This window comes from Coptis chinensis, chromosome 1, assembly GCF_015680905.1.
Source record: "Coptis chinensis isolate HL-2020 chromosome 1, ASM1568090v1, whole genome shotgun sequence".
In the NCBI taxonomy this organism is placed as follows: Eukaryota; Viridiplantae; Streptophyta; class Magnoliopsida; order Ranunculales; family Ranunculaceae; genus Coptis; species Coptis chinensis.
The window spans coordinates 50,927,145-50,953,770 of record NC_141456.1 but is presented as its reverse complement, the minus strand read 5'-3'; the positions used below and the strand labels follow the sequence as shown (position 1 = coordinate 50,953,770).

Here is a 26,626-nt window from a genome sequence, read left to right as displayed (position 1 = left end):
GATAATGCATGATATATAGTCTTAGGGATCTGACTTAAAAAGACCTAACAAAAAAAAAATCTTGGTAAAAGGAAATGTTCTTATTTTTTGGATTAATTTTGATATTCGGCATCAATGGTAACATCTTCCCTTTTTCTCATTTATTTCATTTACTTAATTTCTATATATTGAGGACAATGCATATGTTAAGTTGGGAGAGGGTGTACTTGAGAAGTACTTGAGAAATGAATTTCAAAAATTAGTTTTCAAAAACAAAAATATGGGTGTACTTGAGAAGTACTTGAGAAATGAATTTCAAAAATTAGTTTTCAAAAAAAAAAAAAAAAAAAAAAATCCTATATTAGTAGAATGAGAAAAATGAATTTTAATGATGAGTCTGGGATATAGATTCTATACTACTTAATGTTAAGTTTGATAGATAGTTGATATTATTGATTTCATTACCGCTTAGACTATTTATTATGCTTGAACATAGTTCTTGTTGATAGAATTCTTTATCAAGGCACCACCACCATAATACTTGGTCAGTTTTGTGTACTTTTGCTAGAAAAGAGATTTAAACCAATAGTAAACTGGAAGTAGAATTTTTAGACTTAGCCCGTGAGACTTGAGCTTTATACCCATTCTTTGGAGAGTTCTTACGAAAAATCCGAGTCTTAGTGACTCAACATCTTTCAGTTCTTTATGTCGTTGTAACATAGTCTCATTATTTGTTGATTTAGTTAATCACGAAGTGACATCAACTGGGGAGATAGCCATTAAGTCTTGTAGTCTATTCGAAACAGAGTATCATACTGATAAGTCAAGTAGTTAACCCATTCAGCCTTTATCCCACCTAGTAGGACCATCATGTTAAACCCTTTTAAGCCTTACAATAAGCCATTTTCTTTCATAAAACCCTTTACCCTTTACCCAACTCCAGACAAGGAGTATAGCCAAAATATTTATCAGCCATACCCATATGTTTCTGAGAAAACGAGGGGAACAATAGGGATAAAGAGCACAAAAGGAAGATTACAAGGAAATACTAGCGAGATACAATGAAGACCATCATTCTGTTCTAAGTGAAAGAAGCTAGCGGAAAACAAGCATATCCAGTACTAATCAAGGATATACCACTGAGCTTTAAAAAAAAAAAAAAAAAAAAAAAAAAAAAAAAATTGAACATAATGGATGGAAAAGCTAAGACAAAGGAAGAATTTTCTCTGCAATACAGAATTTGAAGAAATCTTCCAAATAATGAAGCAAAACCCTTAGTGTTTTTTAGAAACAACCTTAGAATCCTTTTTACCTTTCTTTCATAAACCAATACCCAAGCCAAGTTACAACCCATAACTTATCACTACAGTATGGTATAAAGTCTAGAATAGGTGGGAGGATGCTAAAGTGAAGGACCCGACACTTCATATGTGATTGACATTCTTTCCATGAGACTACTGTCATCTAGAAGTCTGTTTTTCAAGGTAGTATGTGGGATGTTCATATGCATTATTCTTTTCCCCACATACATGAGGTAAAATAGTAGACCATCTTCTGAGATATTCTTTTCTGAGAGTATGACCGGTGAGAATTGAAAGTCGAGATAGGTAAACTAGGGATTCTGTTTCTTGGATAGGAGAGTATAGGAGATTAACTAAGTACACACATAAGCCTTGATTGAGAATTTTGTCAATTTTTACTATCTCCCATTATAATTTATGAGTATTTGCAGCAATGTAGTTAGCAATGGAGACTTTCTATTGGAGTAAGCACTAAGTGGGTAAAGAATTTCTCTTTCTGAAAAATACTATCATTCTTGAACATGCTATTGATTGATTTTGTGGGTATATCACCTGAAAACCCTCACGAGACTATAACTCGTCTTTTTTGGGGAACTTAAAGGTTTAAAGCCTTGTTGCATATGGCAAATGCAATCGCGATGCTTGCGAAAATGAGTTAGGATTTTATTTTTGTTATTAGGATGTGATTTTGATCACTTATCTATTTTTTATCTTATTTGCTAAGAGACTAGCAAAAGGCTAGTTGGGAGTTGTGATAAGTGCTCAAAAAGTGCTATTTAACCCTCGATTATGCTTTTGTTTAACCATCTTAGTGGACTAATAGTGTTTGTAAGCTATGTTTTATGATTCTACAAGTCAAAGAGAAAGTTTTGTGGAATATTAGAGAAAAGGGGGTAAAACCAAGCAATTCGGAGCATTAAGGATCACATGGGAAGCCCGTGGACAATCATGGAGAAGGCCAAGGAATTAGAGCTATTAAAGATGTGACTTGGACCTATTTTAAAGCCTATTTGGAAGCCCAAGGCCAAAGGATTCGTTACTTGGACCAAAGCCCGCAAAAGAGGATAGAAGGATAGAGCAGAAGAGACAAAATCGGCTTATGCGTCTGGGATGCATGGATCGAGCGTCTAGACGCATTGATCGCGTCTGAGACGTATGAATAGTGCATCTAGACTCATGGATTGACACTGTAGCCAATTTCTTCTCAGTTTTGGAGACGAAGTTGGACTCTGAAAGAAGTCTATTTGTATTAGGAAACAAATGACGGTTTAGAATGCTTCTAGAGCTCATTGTAACCTCTATAAATAGAGGACCTAAGTGCCTCATGTAATTTGCCAATTAACTTATACTCTTGTCTCCAGAACTTGAGGCAGAGAAAGATTAAATAAAAGATCGGTTTTAACTAGCTGAGTCTTAATAAATTAGTCTTTCTAGTCTTATGTTCTTCGACTTTTCTTCTTCTCGTTCTTCGTGTTCTTTCTTCTTTACGGAAGGTTAATCTGCTCTTTCAAGGGAGAAGATGAAGCCGGTGCTTAAGGTTTAATGATTCTTCTGGTTCATGGTGTTCTTCAATCAGGTTAGTTCTTTATGTTTTTAGGTATTAGTTCCATTGCCCAGACCAGGGGATGGAAGTATAGATTAAGGTTTTTATTTATTCCAATCTAATATCATGCTAGTTTAGGGTTTTATTTATTGCAATTGAATATTTGTTTGTAACATGCTTTTATTTATTGCAATTGAATATAATGCTAGAATAGGATTTTATTTATTATAATTGAATATTATACTATTATTCTCTACTTTTCTTCTAGTTGTGTAGTGTTTTAGAGTAAGGAAAGTATTCCTTGTGTTTGCCTTAGATGGTGATTCATTGAATAGCTGCCCAAGCTCACATAAAAGGAAAGAAGATACTAGTAACATGAACATAGGAATAACCTTAAGTATAGTTATTCGTTAACGATGTTTCGTCCAAGAGGACATCGGCACTCGCTCGATTGCCTAATTACAATCTACTTGTGAGAACAACCATGAAGCAGAAGGTCATAGATCAAAAGTATTGGTGGATTCTAATCTCTTGAATTCCCTCTCTTATAAATTCTCAATAGTTTAGTTTAGTTTAGCATTAGAATCTATAATATCTATAATCATAGTTTTTAATCCCTCAAACTCCCTTTCCAGTCTTGTCCTTCACATAACATACACTTAAAAGTAGAACGACACCCTACTCATCCTTTACTTATTGAGGGATAATTAGGTTTTGATACGCTTCTGTTTTGTTCAACGACCATCATCTATCTACATCATTCATATCTCATCTACATACACACAAAAAAGAAGCTTGTCACACCACCAAAAGCACAGCTAAACAAGTAGAAGACAAGTCAATAAGCACAAGTGAATAACTAACATGTTGGTTACTAACATACTATTCTTAAGAATACCAAACACATAAAAAATATGACCAGCTACCATCGGAATGGTACATATCAAATCCAGTTCAACCCCCGATCCTATTTTCTGAATAATAAGAAATAATAAATAGCTTTGGATGCATAAGTGGACAACATGCAATGATTGATTAAGTGTAGTCAGAGCAAGCAAAGAACAAAATCTACCTACAATTCCATAAAAGTATTACAAGAGATCAATTATTGCCTGTTCAATTTCAGAGAACTTCACAAAAGAGTCCTCAAGAATCGACCAATCAAAGCAGTAAAGATCCTCTATCATCCATGCCTCTTAGGCAGCACACTATTACCCATTTGGAGTCCCTAAATAAGAGCAATTTGTGCAGGAGTCTTCAACAATTTCTCTGACACCATACTTAATCTTAGATGCTTACACACAATACTCTATAATCATGCTGAACCAGGGGAACTTAATAGTTAATATCCCTGCAAAGTGAAGGCCAGATATGGAAAAAAGATCTGCAAAGAGGGGTATAATATTAAAGTTAGAAGCTTAAGTTCCTTACAACTTATAACTCACGGATAGGTGTACTCCATTTAATTGGCAAAAGACACACAATTAAGGCTGTTCCCAAGCTGGGTGGCATTCCACCTGATTGACAACAACAAGGACACTTGAAACTTCCAAAAGCTCTCCTAACTTTTTTGACAAAAAAATTATAATACCAATAGTATGAGACTTGCCAAAATCATAAAGACCCTCCACTACTTTCCAAGGTACTAGGAAATTCAGGTTGGAAATTCATGTGAATCTATTACAGTTTTCACATATAGGCAATTGTATGTGGCGGTTTTAAGAACAACGTCTGGATAGGGATTGAGATATATATCTAAATTATCTAGACAATATAGTTGAATCATTAAAATGTAAGAGTAAGACCTCATTAATAATTTGACCTTATTTTGGATGTAGAAATTGGAGCATGTATACTGATCGATTACTCAAAGCAACATACATGCAAATATACAATGATATGCACTAATACAATGATACACAATTACACATGACCGAGTACAATAAGGATTGGAGAACAAAATTTTATTTCTCTAATATAATAGGCCCACACAGGAACAGAATCAACTTATCTGGCCTATTAGTTTAAAAATCTCAACAAAAAAAGAATGGGCTTCTCAGAACATCCCATAGCATCAGTGTTACTTAAACAATTCAACAACCGAACCGTTACCTATATCACATTACTGGGAACTAAATTATTGGACAGGTTAAAGAGGTGCTGAGGTGGAATGGTCAACGAAGTAGTATATTTCCAAGGAAACAATAAACAATACAACAATATAGTATACATTATTACAGATTTAATCAATTGCCAATTCTCTATAACAGATTTACTTATTGCACTAAAAATGTATTTAAAAACAAACAAATAGGGTTTTTTAGACATACCCAACAACAACACCACCTTTATAATTGGGAGTTAGTCATAAACCACTTTAACGTTTGATGTCGGTCGATTTGACTCTCATTGACTGTTAGTACAGGTTTTCTATTTTCTTACAATAAAAAAAAAATCTAAAACTCCAGTGATGAAATGCCGAATATGCCCTCAATAATTTCTATTCCATATACAATAATAAAATATTATTATTATTTTATTAAAAGAGAATAGAAACTTGGACTAACGGTTAATAAGAGGCAAACCTAATTGACCGACATCAAGCGTCAAAGTGAAGTATATGTCTAAAGAAAAAACTGCAATTGGAACAATATATACGTGCAATGTTTTTGGGGTTTGGAGGGAAGACATATATAGCTGTAAACTATCTTTCTAAACAATGCAAGTCACAAAAATAAGTATAATGATTTTGAAAGTTTTTTTTTTGTACTCTACTTCAACTTGGAAACTCCAAATAATAGTAAAATTAGTAGTGGGTCACTGCTTCATTGGTTGGGTTAGTTGCTTATACTCTTAGGAGTCTTACGCGAAAGAGCGACACATTTTGTACTTGAATTAGACTATAAATTTTTTAAATACTATCGTAATAAATTATTTCTTTTACATCACGAAATCACCAAACATACCTAAAAATCCCGGGCGTATGCCCGGGTTCAAAATCTAGTTACCCACTAATATTTTGCCCAGCTGTATTTCTCTGTGTTTCCAATGAGTTGGCCTACTGTATTTTTTTAGTTCGCGTTCGCCCACGTGTATTTCAGCAAAATGAAGTACGTCGCCCATTGCGTGGTTCAGCCACGTTGAAACAAACACCGCCCCAAGCATTGAGTCTGGGCTTATTGTTTCAAGTCTGGAGCTCGTGCATGCAATCCAAAACTTATCGTTGGTTGCAAAGACCGGAATAGAGAAAGAAGAGACCGTATTCAATCTCCGTTAATCAACAATGAAAAAGGGTATAAAAGGAAGTCACCAACAACGACCCTTGGACGAAGACAACAAAACTCCTCATGCCCAACAAGACTCCTCCTCAAAACACAATCTAAATTGTTGTGATTCTGTTCGTAGACCATCTAGAAACAATAATTCTCCAAAATCTAAACAAATTTATCGAATTATTGGACTTGCCCATAATAATATCCAAGTTGTCGCCCAACAAGAACAAGAGGCTGTGTCCAGTGAATCGGAGGAGGAGGAAGTTGACGATGATGTGGCAAGTAGATTGGAAGAGCAGCTTAGGGTGAGTGAACAAGAGCCCGACCTGTCTGAGGAGCAGCTAAGAATCAATGACCAGTTACAGGAAGACGAGGTATTAATTTACTCGGTTTAAATACTATTTATAATTGTTTTTTCGATTCCATTAGAGGTAATAATGTTGTTATCACATAAAGCTGAATTGGTTTCACCTACGGAACAAACATGCATTTTAATCCAAAAGATGCACCATCTGTCTTCGTTTCCCAGGAGTCATCCTGAGATCCAATAAGAGAGAACAATAAATATCAACTAATAAAGGATAACTCTGGGCTTATATAACTACAAGTTATAATCCACTTGTCCTACTTGTACCAGAAAAGTCAATAAAGTTGGGTAGGTTTTATAAGAAGCTACGGTTGCTCGCTAGGAAAAGCTATTGTGAACAACCTTAACCACCATCTTGAAGAGGGCCTCAGTGACTAAATAGGTGATGGACCAAGGAATCGGTTTGTAGGAGAGAAATGGTGTATGGCTGTTCAACTTAAAGAGAGATTTAGCCTGCTTAAAGTGATATCAAACAACTAGGGTTTCCAGGGTGGACTTGTGCACAACCATGTGGCATTGTGGTTAGAGAAGGCAACAGGTTATCGTGGAACCTATATATCCGATGTGGTCTGTTTGAAAGAGAAATGCAAGAGATCGTGTCTCTGTTAGAGGTTCTCCATAGTCAAAGATTGGGTTTGGTCCCTGATAGATGAAGACTGCTTGGCAAACAGGCAAAGTGAGTGATATTACATATAAATCAATGTATTTGTTAGTTGATAATCTTAAGAAGAGAGGAATACAGGTACGCTGTTTGTTGTTCAAAAGTGTAATCTATTTCTCACCTCTTCTTAGAGTGCCTTTGTCAGAGACTTTGGGGATACTTTTGTTGCCTTTTAGGATTTATTTAGATTTGACTCATGGTACATATAATATCTTGGGGAGATGGAAAGTCAATAATAATCTTTCTTTGTCGGAAGAGTGTTTTGGAAAGTATTATCTCACGCTTGCTGCTGTTGTATTTGGTGGGCAAGAAATGTTAATGCGTGTGGAGACAAAGTGTATTTGACTATTTTATATCAAAAGCATGATATGGGATTGATTTTTTGTTCTTCCTGTTATGAGGGGTAGAACAGTGTGTTGGATTTGGCGATATGGGAGTGATGAAGATGCACTTTGGAAGGAGGTTATTAGCGATAAGTATGGGACAGAATGTGTGGGCTGGTATGCGAAGAAGGTTACTAATACATATGGATGTTCTCTTTGGAAAGGTATAATAAATTGCAAGTACATAACGGAGGAGCAGATCAGCTATAAAGTTGGCATAGGGTCTAAGGTTCTGTTTTGGGATGATAAGTGGTGCATTGATAGACCAGTTAAAGTAGCTTTTCAGCAGATATATGCCATTGCTAGTAATAAGAATTGAACAGTTCAGCAGCATGTAGTACTTAGGGATGGCAACCGTGGTTGGGATTTGGATTTTAGAAGAGAACTGTTTGAAAGAGAAATGCAAGAAGCAGCTTCTTTACTTGAGTTGATTAGTGCATTATGACTAATGATGATCCCTATGAAGCGTTGGTGTGGTCAAGACTCCCAGTTCACTTCCACGTCCATGTATGCAGTGCTTTTAAGGTAAAAGAATTGCAGAACTTGAAATTAGTTTTCATGACTTTCCATATAAGAAAGTGTGGCATCCAGGTTCCCTTAAAAGTATGTTTTTTCCTTTGGTCTTTGAATTAGGGTAGGATTTTAACTACCGATAATCTAAAGATGAGAGGGATCTTAATGGCGAATAGGTGTGTCATGGTGTTGCCAGGCAGAGGCATCTATCTTATATCTCTTCATGAATTGTTCTTTTACTTTGAAAATTTGGAGATGGTTTCTAATATAGATCTTACTGGCGGAAGCTTCAGCTTAATTGAATCTACACTTTAATTGAAACACAATTAAAAGACGACCTAAAAATCACTCTTTTATTGAATCTCTCAATCACAAATCACACATATAAATACAACTACTGAAACCCTAACTGCAAGCCCGTTATTTAAAGTAAACCTAAAAAGCATAAACCAATAGGAACACGACATGTGTCCAACTAACTAATGGACTCAAATCATGGGCTTGGACTCAACTAAGGGGCTTACGCCTATAACATGTAGAGGGAACATAGACGCACACCTATGACACTGACAGACTCGACTAATGTGCTACATCACTCTCCCCAACCGAAAAAAATTCGTCATCGAATTTCTAATCAACAAAAACTTTAGGTAAAGAGAACTACGTCCACAAGCTTTAGAAAATCGGCCAATACCCCAGCTGAAAGGAATCCGACCATGAATTTTTCCTTTGTAGCAGCTTCCCTGGCTTAAAATCAGTAACCCACAACATGCTCTTGCACACAGATTATGAAAACAATAACCAGAAGATGCACCAAAAAAATTTCAGTACCAATGGCTCGTCTTGAAAGCTTGTAACTTCACCAACATATGTGACTTTCTTTAAGGAAATTCAAATCTGCAATCGTGCTTTTTTGAAAAACAAATCACTTCGTTTGTCAAAGTGAGTCACAAAATTTTCCCAAATCAGATTTTCGTACTTATCATAAAGAGACTCATCTTCATACTTATCAAAGATTGGTGGAGCCTGATAGGGGGCTTCAACACTGTCGGCGAAGCCGCCATCATCATTGAGGGGTACACCCTCACGTTCCTCATTGAGAGGAGGTTCCCTATTGGTGTTATCTTTCATGCCAACTCTGTTCTTTCCGTTGTTTTCTGGATCTGTAGGCGCAAAAGGGTTCAGAAGAGGGATTGAACCATCAACCTGAGATGCATCATCAGTACACTTAACCATTATTCTGTGGTGGTGGAGGTGGTTGTTGCACCTCTCTTTTGACTGGAAACTTTGCTTCCATCAGGTTCTGGAACATCTGTGTCATGTTCTTCATGTTTTCTTCTAAACGAGACATGCGAGTATCTATGGATGGAGGACGACTTCGAGTTGCTTTGTGATTCATCATAACAACACAAAAAAATTGACTTTTCGAGAAAAAAAAATCGCTGTGAATAGTAACAAGGTGAATAGTGCCCGATGAACAGTATTTTCGGTGAACAGTACCCTGAATAGTAACCCCAGGAATTAATCTGCTCCGATATCCCAAATAATGTAGATCTTACTGGCGGAAGTTTCAGTTTAATTGAATCTACACTTTAATTGAAACACAATTAAAAAACGACCTAAAAATCACTCTGTTATTGAATCTCTCAATCACAAATCACACATATAAACACAACTACTGAAACCCTAACTACAAGCCCGTTATTTAAAGTAAACCTAAAAAGCATAAACCAATAGGAACACGACATGTGTCCAACTAACTAATGGACTCAAACCATGGGCTTGGACTCAACTAAGGGGCTCACGCCCATAATATGTAGAGGGAACATAGACGCACACCTATGACACTGACAGACTCGACTAATGTTCTACATCAGTTTCTTTCTTCATGTCATTGTCAGATAGCTATTCTTGGTACTTTGGTACATGTCCTCGAGAAATGGAAATGCTCAAGACTTTCTACTGCTGGTCGTTTGATTTGGGATGTACTCTTTCATGCCATTTGCTGAGGGATTTGGTTGGAGAGGAGGAATATGAGGGTTTTTGAAGATAAGCAAGAGTCATTTGATCGCATAGTTAACAACATAAAGTCTATGGTTTGGAATTGGGTATTTGTCGCACATTAGATTTGATGATGTTGTGTTCAACTGGGAAGGTGTAATGATGGTTGTATTATGAGTTGATTTGCTTGTGAAATGGGTTGTAGTGTTACCCCCTCCATCACACTGCTCTTTAATAAAATCTATTGTTTTATTGGTAAAAAAAAAAAGAGAGAAGTAGAACAGTGTGTGTTGTAGAAATGAGCAGCTCATTGCTCATAATGATCAAACCTCATTCACTAAATAGAAACCTAAATACTGATTTTGATATGAATTTGCCCCATTGCCCCACTTCCAAGCAATTGCCTAATAAATTTCTTAAGAGTATGTAAATGTCTTAAGAGTGTGTAAATTTCTTAATGAACAACTCTTCTTGTGTACTATTTGTGAAGCGGGTAAAAACTTTGGAGAAATGGATATGAGATTATGGGTATGGGAAGACAAGGAAGTGTTTACCATGAAATTATTTTACAATGTTTTGGCTAAGGAGTATGTCTCGGTGGTGCTTGAGGTGAATGAATGAAAGAATCACTAATTGTCCTTTCTTCAAGCGGATTTGGAAGAACACCATCCCACATAGAGTTGCTTTCTTTTGTTGGGGTGCTTTCTTGGATAGAATTCAAACCATTGACAATCTAAATCGGAGGGGCATGAATATTGACAATGTGTGCGTGTATTGCAAGGTAGTTGAGGAAGATGTGGACCACCTTCTTCTTAATTGTCCAATCACTTTTGGGATTTTGGTGCTATTCTTTGCATCTTTCAATATTACTTGGGCGCCACCAACTAATGTTAAGAAGGCATTGGAGAAGTGTATCATTGCCGGTCCACTCTCTAACAAAGGCAAATGGTTAGCGGATCACCTTCCAAATGTCATTGTATGAACACTATGGAAAGAAAGAAACATGAAGATATTTGAACAAAAAGAGAAGGGTACGCATAAGCTAATAGAGGAGATCAAGGAGCTTCTATTTGGTTGGGCATGTGCTACATCATTGTTTAAGAGTGTAAGATTTGTTGATTTCATGTGCAATTGGGATGGGATGGTGAGATGAGCGCACTTTTGTAAAGGGCATTGGGAGAGTGTGAAATTAGTGTAAGCGCCTTCTAGCTTAGTTGGTAAAACTTTTGGGTGATGATACTAGAGGTCTGGGGTTCGAACCCCCGCTACATACTATTGAGTTACTGGTCTCTTTAAAAACAGGCTTGCCCACACATTTAGCAGGTGCCAACTAGCAAAGTCGGTAAAACCTTTAGGTGATGATACCAGAAGTCTGGGGCTCGAATCCCGCCAGCATCAAAGAGTTACTAATCTCATTTAAAACAGGCTTACCAATAAAATAAAATAAAATGTGAAATTGGTCGAGTAGCTCCTTGCTACTTGACCAAAAACATTGTAATCTTTATTATCATTCTTATAATTACAAAGTGAATTTTATTGATTAAAGAAAAAAAAATTCCACTTAATGATGCAGGAAGGCACAAAAATTCACATGACTCTACAATTTATTTTGTATTATTTCGTTATTGTTTTCAACTACATGGGGAACTTTAAGTGGGTTAGGAAGACTCTAACATGTTAGCTTGATTTGCTTATCATTTGTAAACATTGTATTACTCTCTTTAAGTATTACTGAAAAACGTGAATGGATTTATTCTAAAAGAGTGATGAGTGTATCTTACTCAATTTTACTTCAAATACATAAACATATGTCCCATCTATTCTAATCTCAAAGTTTTACTTGGCAGTTACTAGCGATGGAGGCAATTTACGGGGAGAATCTATCCATCCTTAGAGAAGAAGGAGGTCTACGCGTATTTGAGGTTTGGTGATGACCAATGATTCCTGTATCAGTGTACAGAAAAAAGTCCAACACCTGTGTATTCTTTTGCAGATATATATACATATTGAAACTCCTGATGAACTTACAATCTCAGCAAAGCTTCTTTCATCTAATGGAAATGCCAAACTTGGAATGAAATCCTCCAGCTCCTTGGTCACAGCTGAATGTTCAAATGAATTTGTTTACCATTTCAAAGTTGAACATCTTCCTCCAATTATCTTGAGATGTTTATTACCCAAGTCATATCCAAGTCACCAGCCTCCCTATTTCACCATAGCCATCCAATGGTTGGATTCCCAGAGAATATCCAATCTTTGCATCATGTTGGATTCCTTATGGACAGATCAACCTGGGCAGGAAGTTATTTACCAATGGGTGGAATGGTTACAAAGTTCTTCTCTTTCTTATCTTGGGATTAATAAGGAACTTGTACTTGGCCCGTTATACATGCCACATTCTGGAGACAGGCGTGCTGTTTCAAGAAGTGTATCACCAGAGGTTGATATACCGTCAATGATGAATTACAATGATGATAAGTGCCATGAGGTCTTTTGGCAAAATATGCATGAATGCTGCATTTGTTTTGGGGAACATGCAGGTGACTCTTTTCCTTTGCCTCATATATTAAGAATGAATGAAAAACTGAAAACAACAAACACTATTGTCTCTTACTCAGTTTCTTTGAGCACTTACACAATCATCAATGTATGTATGTCTGTGTATATACTGTAAACACCCACATGCATGATAGCTTGTATATACAGTGGAGAAGTTCCAACCACCCCATCAGTTTGCATATCCGAATGCACTCCAACATGTCATTCTCATACTTTCTATACATGTTGGTACCAAATTTTCAGAAATCTACAATACGGGTCACATATTTTTATATAACTTCTAAGCAGAAAACTTCAAGTTACAGTATCATCACCGAGAGAAAAGAAACTTCAGAAAGAATTCGACTTGGTTTCCATAAATGAGTTCGTGTCTTTCTTTAACTTTGAAGTTTATGGTTAATGTCTTTTGCTCGATTGAATGGTTTAGAAGGACACTTGACTTCTCCATCAAGATGCTAGAGGCCACCTGCCCAGCTCAAATCAAACTCGTAAGCCTTGACAACAGAAGTACATAGAAAATACATAAAAATGAAGATCTCGGCTTTTTTTTCATATGACAATTGTTTTTGCCAAAGAATTAAACGGTTCACGTTGTAGGATTTCAGAAAGCATTCTGTCTTCCTGTATCTATTAGTGACATTTTTAATATTTTCCTGTTTCACTCTTTTGTTGTGGTCGGTAAAACTCACTTGGTAGTAATAGTATAAAATGATTTACAAGATTCACTTTTATATTTCGCTCAAATTTTCCTAATAAATGCTGTTTTGCTCTGTGGAAGTCAATAAACTTTGAAGAATAGAGGATAGATTATTGGTGTTAGTGTTTTGAAGGTTTTCTGGCCACAACCCTAACCTTACTATTTACTCGAGTCATGTAAATTTTAAAAATTGAGAAATAGAAAATTATATATCCTTTGGCTCAAATTTGTCATGTTTTACTCTTGTCAGGCACAGAATTCATCAGATTGCCATGCAAACACTTTTACTGCTGGAAATGCATGGAGGCTTATTCAAGCATACATGTAAAGGAAGGCACAATTAACAAGTTGTTATGTCCTGATGCAAAATGTGGTGGGATGGTCCCACCGGGATTGTTGAAACACTTACTTGGAGATGAAAACTATGAACGCTGGGAATCATTATTATTGCAGAAAACGCTTGCATCTATGTCAGATGTGATCTATTGCCCTAGATGTGAGACAGCCTGCTTAGAAGATGAGGACCATAATGGCCAGTGCTCAAAGTGCTTATATAGTTTCTGTAGTCTTTGTGGAGACCGACGACATGTAGGAAGTACTTGTATGTCACCGGAATTGAAACTCCTACTTTTGCAGGTAAGATCAAGACTTAACGGTGTTTTGTTTGATGTCTTTTTTATTTATTACTTTCTTTTATTTGTTAAAGTTTATAACCTCCACCACCATATTTTGTCTTACAACTTATAATACAACGAGTTCCACTTAAATCACATTAGAATGTGTTGTTGGTTGTAACCTATAGGAAGTTAAGGCCTACAGGATTGGAAAGCAGTAGAAGCACTTCACACAATTACTGACTGTTTCTTCACCAGGTTTAAAATGTCCCGTGGTCTGTCTTTTACGTTTTAAAACTATAAAGTTAAGCCATAATTTTTTCCCGTGAAAGCATCCTTTTAATACGTTGTTTTCCTTATTCATGAAAACATTCTCTTTATACGTTATTTTTTCTGTTTGGTAATCTGGACATCTTAACAACAAAAGTGCAATTGAAACATCTGATGTATAAACTCTGTGCATTGAAAGGGAGCTGTGACTCACTACTCTTAATCAGTAAATTTCTTTGGCTGTACGTTTTGTGCATTATTGAAATGGTAAACCTAATAATTTGACAAACAGACAATAATCAATTTCTTGTACTTATCAACTTGTTCACTACAGAAACTCAAAACTGATGTAAAAGTCAATAAGTTTGGGCCAGTATCACCGCCAAGTCTATTGGTTCATAAAAAATGATGCATTGACATTGTTCATGGTGATTGTGATGCAGACTATGGTTCATTGAAATGGTAAACCGAATAATTTGACGAGCAGATAATAGTCAATGTATCGTCTATGAAGCACGGACACTAACACGCGACACGGATACGACACGACACGGACACGCAGACACGGCATAATTCAAAAAAGTAGGACACGGATACGTCATGGACACGTAGAGATAGAGAGAGAGAGAGCCCACATTATAGCCATATGCCCATATATATGTATATATATATATACAGCCCGGCTCCTAAAAGGACCTTAAATAAGTACCAAATCTAAAACACCTATAACTTCACCTACAAAATGATTTAAAATCTAATATTTTGTACATATGATCTACTAACCATAAAGAACATCTCAACAAAAATTCAACTCGTTTGATATCCTCTAACTTAGATAAAAATTGTTGTCCACTTTTGAAAAAATATCTAATAATCAAGAAATGTCTAGTTTTTGCAATCATCTTTTGCCAATGTTAAAAATTGTCAAACAAGTTGAATTTTTGTAGAGATGTTCTTTATGGTTAATAGATCATATGCCCAAAAGATTAGGTTTTAAATCATTTTGTAGGTGAAGTTGTGGGTGTTTTAGATTTGGTACTTATTTAAGGTCCTTTCAGGAGCCGGGCTATATATATATATATAATTGAAATTTAACATTCTCCACTAAATTTTAATCAAAATATGAACACAAGTTTTGAACATGTACAACTCTAAAATATTAAACAATAACATACATGTCCAATAATGCAAGCTAATGCCAACGAAAGAAATAACAATTACAAAGGATTTGTAACAAATATATATAAAAAGGACTTGACAATCAAGCGCAGTCATGCATTGTGCCTCATTTTTCTTATTTCAAGAGTGAAATAAAACCCCTACCCAAGTCGTCTCTTTTTTTAAGTATTTTAATCACTTTTTTAAAAAATGGGAATAAAATGTAGAAGTGTCCCTGTGTGTCCCTAGCGTGTCCACGGAGTGTCGGAAATTCTAAAAATTAATTAATAAATCTGACACTCCAAATCGAGTATCGGACACGTGTTGGAGGCGTGTCAGGGAGTGTTGGTGTCCGATACGTGTCCGACACTGATACGTTGCCCCTAGAGGAGCATCCGTATTTCATAGTGTATCGTGCTTATCCACTTGTTCACTATAGAGACTCAAAACTGATGTAAAAGTCAATAAGTTTGGGCCAGTATCACTGCCAAGTTCTACTGGTTCATAAGAAAAGGTGCATTGACATTGTTGATGGTGATTGTGATGCAGACTAAGGTTTCAAACTTTCACTTTGAGCCATACTTAAGGTTTTAGACTATCTCTAGTTTTTTAGGTAATTTTTATTACGAATTTGTGTTTCCTATTTTGTTAAAATTGCTTCTAGCTTAGGTTTCTATTTTTAAAGTTGGCTCAGATTGAGCATAAATAAACGTGTAGGCCTTGGGCCGAATGTAGAGTTGTTGATTAATTGAATTGTCAGTTTGAAAGGAAGATTTTCTCTTTTATGGATACCCTCTCACAAATTGCTGCATCTCGAACCGCTGACATCCGCCACATGGTAAACCACATTTGATTTCGACAAAAACCCACGCCCATGTTCGATAGCTTTTGGTCCGCTATTCCCTGCGTCAGAATGGAGAAATTCTATTGCTCAAATTTTTAGTAATGGAGATAATGTAGATTATATAGGCTCTGTTTGGCTGCAAGAGATATTGTATTACTTAACTATGATTAGGTGATACAAGTCATGAGATGAACTACTTGTGCGTCTACCCCTTATCCTGTCACATGTTTTACTTGGCTACTGTTTGGTTGACATTCACACCTATATACTCATTTTTTATATCATACTAAAAAAAACTAAAAAAAAAAATCATAAACAAAATTTGCAAATAAAAACTTAAAAACAAATAAAAACTCATAAACAAATAAAAGGAAAAAACTCTAATTAAATATTGAATACATAAGCACTCAATTGATTTATACAAAAAACATCCCCAAAAAAAGGAAAATCCCAATGGACTCTATTCACACTGCCAAACAGAGCCATAAAGAGATAGCTTTTACCAAGGCGATGATCAGTAGCTGGTCTGAGAGGGTTGGTTGTTCTTCGATAAAAAAGTTGTTTTGTGTTATGTTTTCGGATTTCGCACGTGCGTAGAACAGATTGTGGCACCACCCGAGGTATTTCTGGAGTATCCCGAGGTACCTTGGCTTTCGTGCTTTGGTGGCTGGTCAGTATTTGGAGACAAAAGTATTCGGTTATTGGGGAACAGGTCAGCCAAAATAACTAATTTGAAGCAAGCTTTTAAATAATTAAAAATAAATAAATAAAAATAGGTTTTTATTTTTCAACGAAAAAACAAAGGATGAATTCAACTTCACTTATGTGTTGATCTTGTTGATAGAGAATAGGTTGTCAAATCTTAAAAGTCAACTTAGTTTCCAAAATCATATCCTTGCATCAGTTTTGGTATCAGTGCGGTGATCTTGCCTGTGTTCGACATTGTTCCCTCTTCCATCTTCATCTACCTTTCACTGCCGCAACTGCCCACTATGATCGAGGTTTCCTCCGTCTCCGATCAGCCACTCCTCATCATTGACAACACCACCAACAACGTCCAAACAAAAATCTGCAGTTCATCTTACCGATTAAAAAAAAAACCTTCAAAACAAAATAAAGAAAAGGAAACATAAATAAATTGAAATGAGAGAGGAATCACTGCTAATTCAGTTTATCTTCTTCACCAATCAGCACCACCAAGTTAGTTCCACCTCCTCCAGTCAGCAGTTCCATCGTTGTTTCTTTTTTGGTTGATTTAATGATGCTGAACAAGGTGTTTTTCAACCTTGAGTCTTCTCTCAATTGGCTTCTCTTTCCCAAAACCACTCTTTTTTAAGTTTGTCCTTGCTAAGATAATGTTGTTGCTATGATGCACGGATACTCCTAAAATGTCATTGCACCCGTATCGGTCGGGTACAATACTGATATGGGTATTGGATACTTCCAGGGTACTGGAATCCCTGAAATAGACTTGATCCGATAGTTCTACTCCATTGAAATGTAAATTGTTCTTGAGGCTTCAATCTGTATTGACTTTGACATGTGTTATAATAGTTGTTCACATGTTCCTGACTAACTTTACTCAAAGAACTACTAACATAATTTTCAGAATACACATATTTTAAAATATTCATATTAATTAGTTGTACCCATAGGCTATACCCGTATCCTACTATTTCAAAAAAGCCGTATTGTACCCCATACTGGTGTCGCCGTATCGGTACCCGTATCCGTGCATCATAGTGTTGTTGTGTTTTCTCTCTCAGAGTCTCAGCCCAGGTCCATTCTCTCACTTATCTGGTTCGACCCAGCCGAAATACTTCCATAACTAGTTTTTTGTCCAATTACTTATTGAATCCACTATTAGCCTACCACACCATTATTTGGGCCCACTAAAACCTTCTTTCTGTTGGAACTTGGCCCACTCTGTACCGGCCCTTTCATTAAAACCAAACAAGGCACTAGAACTCCATTTGGTCTATATTTTTTTTATTCAAGAAAATTTCCTTTCTACAATAGTTTTTGGTATTAATAAACCCCCCCTTTTCCATTTGCTGCCTTTATTCGAAAGCAGAAAGATAAAAATATAAACATGAGAATTGGTCCAAAGAGTGGTTTCAAATCATGCCTTTCAATCTATGTCGACAATTTGCACCAAATTGCGTGCTTTTGTGATTGATGAAAACCAAAATGTGAGACTGATTTTATGCCTAATTCTGTTTCAATTGGAAATGTTGTGGACCGTGTTTAGTACAATAGAAGCAACATGGATACTCTTCACATATTGTTGGTAAACCATGACATTCAATACAGATGAAACATTAAATGAGTAACAGAACGGCAAAAAACTATTGTCTGTTTTCATCTCAGCCTCATATGCCTATTGTGCACGTCAGTCCTACTAAGTGTTCTTGAAAGACTTTTAGAAACAAGGGTGTTAATATATCCCTGGTATTTTCACTATTTTGCTATCTTTGAAGAAAAAGATGAAATCATTCTTATGGAGTTCCGAAGTCTTGCATCTTTTGACATTAGCAACATCCGTCCGACTTTTGATGAGCAGATTCACAATGATGTTTGATGAAGCCTGTCAAGTACTGTTTTATGCTTAATTGAGAGTCCAATGTGTCATCCATCTTTACCACATGATTTTTATTGGGTTTGGTGATAGAAGTCGTGATTCTTTCCCATATAACTATCTGGTTAGATACTTAGATTATTGCTGATCAGCGTGCCAAGATTCTTGGGAATCCGTGGTCGAATATATTCCTATAAGAAGCAGATGATACAGAGTGTAAAGAGGATCCAAGCATATGCATGTGAAATTGTAAAGCCACTAGTTCTTGGACGAACTTTTTCAACTGTTAGGAGAACGATACTATGTAGAGTTTTCAAACCCTCTATGTGAGCCATAAGTTAGCATCCATCTTATGAAAGACTTTGGAAAATTAGGATTAGTTAGTCTTTTTGGGATATCAGATTGTTTCTGATTTTGGTAATTGTTATTGCAAATTTTTGTTCTAATTCAGTTTAAGTTGATTTTGTTTAGTTTTTTATTTTTGAAGTTGTATAAGATTTTTTGTAAACTTATATGCCTTTGGCCAAAGTTAGAGTTGATGATTAGTTGAACTAGGAGTTTGAAAAAAGGTTTTATCTGTTTTTCACTTTTTCCTTTTTTTATTATTGTGTGCCAGGCTGCCAAACTGTAAGATTAACATAGTTTTTTTTAATTAGTTCCCAAAATCATTTTGGCACATTGTGTGCATCAGATTGGTACCTTCCTATATATACTGTATAACCTTTTTGTTGGTTCCTGCAGGCACGGCAGGGTTCATCTCAACTCAAGGAAGACCAAAGACGCAAAGAGCGAGAAATGATCAACGATATTCTAAGTATCAGAGAAATACTTCGTGATGCCAAGCAGTGTCCATCCTGCAAAATGGCAATCTCTCGAACTGAAGGTTGCAACAAGATTGTTTGTGAAAACTGCGGGAAGTTCTTTTGCTATCGTTGTAACAAGGCAATTGACGGATATGAGCACTTCAGGTAGGTTCTCCTTCTGTCAAGTTTGAAATGTCCTGGTTATAGTATGATTGTGCTTGTTCAATCAAAAACATTCTTTTTTACTTAAACAAGGAGTGATTGAAGGACTTGAGGGGTAGTTCCACACTTGTGGGTCCACCTCTTACGACCTTGAATCACCCCCTCGTTTACTTCAAATTTGTTCAGGAAAGATCTCCTAATTTGCACATAAACAAGAACATCCATATGTGTGTTTGTCCGTGGTTGATTTATTTTCTAGAGTTGATAAATTGTGTTTATAATATCGTCTAGAAACGCTAAATTGTGTCTATATTATTTTTTAGAGCTAATGAATTTCTAAAACTACTGAAGGCAAGATGGATGTGAGCTATTTCCTCGTGAAGAAATTCAGCAATGGGAAGAGCGAATGAATGGCCGGCAACTGGTGGGTCAGATACAAGCTGAACTATATGCAGCGCATGGTCACTCGTGCCCACTTTGTGGACAAATGAACGCAAAGGTTAGTGTTTATCATTATTGCTTGTTTATTCCATTTGAACACTAGAAACCCTTTTAGCAGATTGAATGAACTGGAATCTTGGCTTCAGCTATTGGACAAATGTAGTTGCCTTATTGTGCAAAGTTTGAGATTTCGAAGATTACAGATAAGTGTATCAAGATCAAGTTTTTTGGATATATTTTTGACCTTATATTTGTGAGGTGTACATTTTCAACATTCTTACCCATATTTTCGCCTAATTTCCTTATGCCCACCAATTATTGCTCTCAGACTAAGTTGTGTTGAGTAAAAGGACCAAGACAGAATTCTCTAATGAGATCTGTCTACAAATTCCGAAAATAATGTGGACGTTCGATTCAAGTGGATAGAATTGACGTAAGTCCATCGATTTTAATGAGATTTATTCACTGTTGTTAAATCTCAGGTTGGAAATAACAACCACATCTTCTGCTGGTCCTGTCAAAACCACTATTGCTACTTGTGTCGGAAGAAGGTCAGGCGCAGCTCTCAGCATTATGGACCCAAAGGTTGCAAACAACATACAGTGGGGTAAATTATGACATCAATAATCCTCCTGAAATGTAAAGCTAAGTGAGGTTACAAGTAGATCCAACTTGGAATCTTAGCTGCTTAAATTGAAAGTTGCTCCAATTCAAGTAAATTTTGTTCACAGTATGTTCGGCTACCGCAGGCATCATATGTTAAATTTTACATGTAATAAATAACATTGTTTGCCTGCGCATGAACCTTCAGAAGCTGTTTGAACTTTGCGAATTGTGAGTCCTGGTGTAGCATTAGTGCAGGATGATAGAAATTCAATATCAGAACTACAGAGTACTGCTTCTCATACACTACTTTAAAAACATTGATACTGTCTGTACTGGTATCTATTAGAGATCTGAAGGAAAGCCTATAAAATATTCTTAAGAAATGAAAGGAAAATTGTAGCTCCAGGGAAGTGCTGTGTCACATTCTCTGTGTATGTGCATAACTTGCGTCAATAGCGTCACCTTAGGTATTGCCTTCCATGGAAATTATCAACTTGTCATGCTGTTGTCTTCTGCAGGTCTGCATGTATGCATTACATCACGAGAAATTCGGTGGTTCTTGGATATATTTTTCTTTTATTTATTTTAAATTATTTGTTACTGTTTGAAAAGTCATTGATGATGTCATGAGTTGAGATGCGGAAGTGGCTTACCATAAAATCAAAAAGGGTGAACTAGTGTTACCCTGATACTAGATGAGCTAATTAGGATTCTCTTCCTCATGGGAAATTAGGGTCTCTCTCCTAAATACACACAAAAAAAATTTGGTCAACTCACTTTGATTTTTTCTTTTTGTGTATTTAGGGGAGAGACCCTAGTGGGGGGAAATCCTAATTAGCTCATCTAGTGGGGGTAATATTGGTTAACCCAAAAAAAAATAAAATAAAGGAAAAGAGATGTGGAAGTGGCCTAAAAAGACATCGGATGGATGGAGAGGAAGAACTAGGTCCAATTTTGATTTGCTGAAACTCTTGATTTGATTTTCAAAGCTTAAGGTTCTTTAGGCAGGCAAAATGTGTCAATCTTGAACATGACTAGACAACAGGACGTTAACAAGAGGCAAAAGCTCGAGCGAACATAGCTGCAGATCAAGAAAGCAGTGCTCCTGACTGCCAGAACTTGACCCTCGCCTTGGAACAGCGCACTGTACCATTATCTTGGCACAATAAATTGATCCTGAGGATCAATTCTGACACCTGTTTTTTTATAAATCACTTACAAACCCGGAAACGGATGAAAATAACTAGGAAGAGCTAGTGAAAATAACCCTTAATGACAAATACGAAATAGTTTGGATTTAAAATTAATATTTTTCAATTTTATATTTTTTGTCGTTTTGGTATGAACAATGACTCATGTATGAACAATGTTTGTTTATACCCCAAATAAATAGCTTATGTTGAGATTGAACAGTACCCCAAATATGTATGAAGTGTTCTTACTGATCATATATTATGCTGAGAGATTATTCATACTCAAAATAAGTAAGAATAATGAATATTAATAGTCCAATAGGTATTCTTACTGATTATACATTATGTTGAGTTGTTCATACTCCAAATGAGTATTTGTTCATATTCAATAGGTGTTTTCATTAATCATACATTATGTTGAGATATGAATAACGATTGTTCATACTAAATACGTTGGGTCGGGCTGTTTTTTTTATTTCACGTCAGGGGTAAATTTGGCTTTTTACCACCCGAAATTTCAGGTTAGGAGTATACTTGTCCTAAAATATACCCAGTCCTTATGAGTGATTATAAAAAAAGGTGGGTTTGAGAATGACTTTTTCTTTCTTTTTGTCGTTAAGAGTTACTCTCCATATATCTTGGCAAGCGACAATTGTTGCTCGTCATATTAGTAGTTGGTAGAAATGTAAAAGTGTCGTAGCTTATTTTAGCTTATACAACGAAATCAGGTACACTATACCTATTCTTTCGCTTGTGTCTATGACAAAATCACTTACAATATATATATATATATATATATATATATATATATATATATATATATATATATATATGTGGGGAGGAATAGACCCACTCTCACTCCCAACCCACTCCAAATCCTATCCACTCAACTCGGCGAGATCATCTCTAAATCTAACTGTCCATATTAAAACAAAACAAATAAAAAAAAAGAGAATCAACCCTTCGTTCTCCATTTCGCAACAACCAAAAAATATAGAAATAGAACCAAAAGAAACAGAACAACCAATCTCTCTCTCTAGAGGCACAGTCACTGTAGCCACATTCTAGGCACAGTGACTCCAATCCATTGATCTTTTCCAATCCTACAGAGATGGGTAGTCTCAATTAGCCAAATACGAAATACAAAATTTCGGAAAAAAAAAACATTTTAGAAACTAAAAAACGAAAAATCTCCAAAACAAAAAAACAAAACATCGATCTATTTCTCTATTTCTCTCTTAAACCTTCTTCTCCAAAATTACATCAATCTTCTCCAGTAAAACACTCTTCTCTTCTTCACTCTAAAATTCAGTGACTATCACGAGTAGGTTATCTCTTTCGGTTTGTGTGTTTCTTTCGAGGTAAATTTCGAACTGATAGTTATTAATTTCTCTATTTAATATCTCAATCTTTGATTATATATTCCTTTGCATGCCCGACGACACTTTCTCAATTTCCTTAATTGTTGTCAAAAAATTTAATTGGGCATTTATATGATATGGGAATTTGATATTAATATACTATCATCTGATAATGCAGCAAGCTTTCTTAGTCTATATATATATATATATATAAGAATTTTTTGTTAAGAAATTTAATTGAAATATAGGATTTTACAGCATTGTTTTTTTTTTAATTGGGCTTTTATATGGGTTTTTATATGATATGGGAATTGGGGGTTAATATACTATCATATGAGAATGCAGCAAGCTTCCTTAGTCTATATATATCTAAAGATTTTTTGTTAAGAAATTTAATTGAAATATATGGATTTTACAGCATTGTTTTTTTTTAATTGGACTTTTATATGATATGGGAATTTGGTGTTAATTTAGAATTTTGAGGAAGTGAATGTTATGGAGTTTTTAATTGGGTAATTTTATTGATTGTGGTTAGCTAATGGAACATTCTGCATGAGTTATTTGCAGGAATGGACGACTCTATATTGATTGATGAAGTTGGAAAGCAGGAAGAATATGGTTCAGGTGAGCTAATGTTTCAATTTTATTTTCGATTTCTACCAACGAATTCAATACTGTATTATTGTACCGTGTTAGTTTTTTTGTTTTTTTTTTATGTGGACACATTTATTTGCAGTACCCTAGCCTTCTGCGGCATTTTCTTCCTCTGTTCAACCTCCGAAGTTTGAAGTGAAAGTGGAAATTGTGAAGTCACCATGTTTGGGAATGTGTTTTGAAACTCTTAAGGCTGCAAGAATATGTGTTTTGAAACTCTTGAGGAAACGAAGACGAGGACACAAATGATGACGAATATGATTGAAGCTTATATTTTATGTATTAGATTGTTGATTGTTGGAGCTTGTGTTTCTCTTTTCTAGTTATTCGATCTTCTCTTTTCTGTATTAGAGTGTTGATTGCTGGAGCTTGTGTTTCTCTTTTGTAGTTCATTGTTTGTTTAAGGCAATAAAATCTTGTGTTTGAGCTTCAAACTGTTAGTTGTTAGCTTGAAATCGATATTTCTGACATACTATATATGGGAATGAAATATTGTGTTTGAGTTCAACATATATGGTGTTAGTTACTATATGTCTCCCCATGTCTTTTTAAGTTATCACTTTTGGTAGTTTTGTTGAAGTTTGTATGCTTGGTAGACTTTTTTGTGCTTTTCAATCTTGTTTGAGCTGTCAAAAGGCTTTTGGAACCTGTCAGAAATTTTCATTTTAAGTCATTTTGGAACCTGTTAGAGTGAGTTTCTCAAACCCTTTATTGATACATACTATGTGATAAGCACCCAAAACTGTATTATAAAACCCCATAGAGACGTAACATTTCGGTTAATTTTGTGCTAATCATGAAATAATCGTATTCTCGTATTTTTGCAGGTTGGAGCAACTAATGTAAAAATGATGATTAAGCCAACATTTAAACACGGAATAGGGAAGCTTTCCGATTAAGCCCATGTGAAGCCTAACAAATCCGGACTAAAGCCCAAAGACTCAAATAATACATAATCAAATCAGAAACAGGATTACGTGCACAGAAGCATCAAAGTTCCAAACCTCATATCTCTTGAACTAGGACTCCGAATGCGACAAGTGAGCTGCTCAGACGATCAATGCAACAAACTTTACGCATAAGTGGGAAATTATAAAAATGTCAAAAGACCGGATCACCACTGGACACTGCACATAGACCCACTATGCAGGCCTACAAGATTTGATCAGTCATCATGCAAGTCAAGACAAAGGTGCAAATAATTGGCACAAAGTTGACACCTTACATATAATTAATGAAGTTGGTTGGATTTAGGTGATAATTATGGAAAAGAATGCAAGGTGTCAAAAGGGGGTTTAGTTTTGGATAAGAATGGAGTGAATGAGGGGGGTGTTTCACGTGGGAGAAGGGAGAAAGCTCTCTTATGTATTAGGGGGGCTGTTTTGAGCGCATTTACTTCTAGCTTTTGACTCCTTTTTCATTCCTTGTTTAGTAAGTTAGTTTTTTAGTTTTTAGTTTTATGTAAAAAAGCTTGTAATAGTGTTAATGGTGAAACTTTTAGTTTTTAATAAACTTCATCATTATTTTTAGGTAAAGGAGTGTTTAGTTTTGCTTTTCTTTCTTCCTTTCCCTTATTAGATTATATAACTTGAGTTAGCTTTCAAACAATCCAAGGATCATGAGCTAAAACCCTCCAAGGTGGAGGGTTAATGATGCTCATGTGAGGATTCGTATATGTCTTAGAACTAGGATCAACTGCCTGGACTTAAGGACACATATAGCATACTACCCCAAAATGGTAGTGTCTGGCCAAACTTGAGGCCTGGAAATTAAGAAGTACTCGCGTGCGCCTAGCTCCCTTTTTATGCCTGGGCTAGCTGCACGCGTGGTCTCTTATTTTTCATAGTTGACAGGAATATGTTGTATGAGTCTAGGAGTTGAGATGGGATCCGAGTTCAACTCATTATGCTAGGGAAATGGACTTAGAGATGAGTTCATCTCGCTAAGGATCGACGTTCTATCCATTTTGGGTTTGATAATGAACCCAAAACGGCTTAGAGATGGTAGTAATCTGAATTTTAGAGAGTATAACGAGTCCTTGCATGAAAATTATGATCCTCTACTCTTTCTTTCTCTTTAAATTACAAGTTAAAAATCTTAGTTTTTCCGTTTTTGTTGGTATTTTGCATTTTAAGCATCCGTTAGGATTTAGACAAAGCACATCTTAGCTAGCAAATAAAAATGAAACTTACTCACTAGTTTCCTGACTTAGAGCATAGGAAAGTTGTAGCTGTCCTAGACTTTAGGTTGGTTCGAAATCTTACTCAGACTAAACGCACGAAGATACGTGAGTAAGGACTTGAGTCTACACCGAACGGAGTAGAGAACCCGATCTTTATACCGCAAAGTGTAGATATCAAATGGCGCCGCTGCCGGGGATATCCACACTTTGCGGCGCCATTTGATATCCACACTTTGTGTTATAAAGATATATTTTCTCTACTCCGTTCGGTGTAGACTCAAGACCTTACTCACATGTCTTCGTGCATTTAGCTCGAGTAAGAATTCGAACCAACCTAAAGTCTACGACAGCTACAACTTTCTTATGCTCTAAGTCAGGAAACTAGTGAGTAAGTTTCATTTTTATTTGCTAGCTAAGATGTGCTTTGTCTAAATCCTAACCGATGCTTAAAATGCGAAATACCAACAAAAACGGAAAAACTAAG

At 35.8% G+C, this 26,626-nt stretch overlaps 1 protein-coding gene across 1 annotated transcript; it reads left to right on the top strand.

The window, feature by feature from the left end:
- Nucleotides 1-5,922: 5,922 nt before the first annotated feature.
- Nucleotides 5,923-21,080, top strand: NHL8 (NDR1/HIN1-like 8). The gene is made up of 7 exons (XM_086603301.1): nt 5,923-6,469; nt 11,868-11,942; nt 12,014-12,560; nt 13,527-13,912; nt 19,482-19,708; nt 20,057-20,204; nt 20,629-21,080. Exons 1-7 carry the CDS (start codon nt 6,107-6,109, stop codon nt 20,755-20,757), a joined length of 1,875 nt encoding a protein of 624 aa, XP_086459427.1. The 5' UTR covers nt 5,923-6,106; the 3' UTR covers nt 20,758-21,080.
- The last annotated feature ends 5,546 nt before the right edge of the window (nt 21,081-26,626 follow it).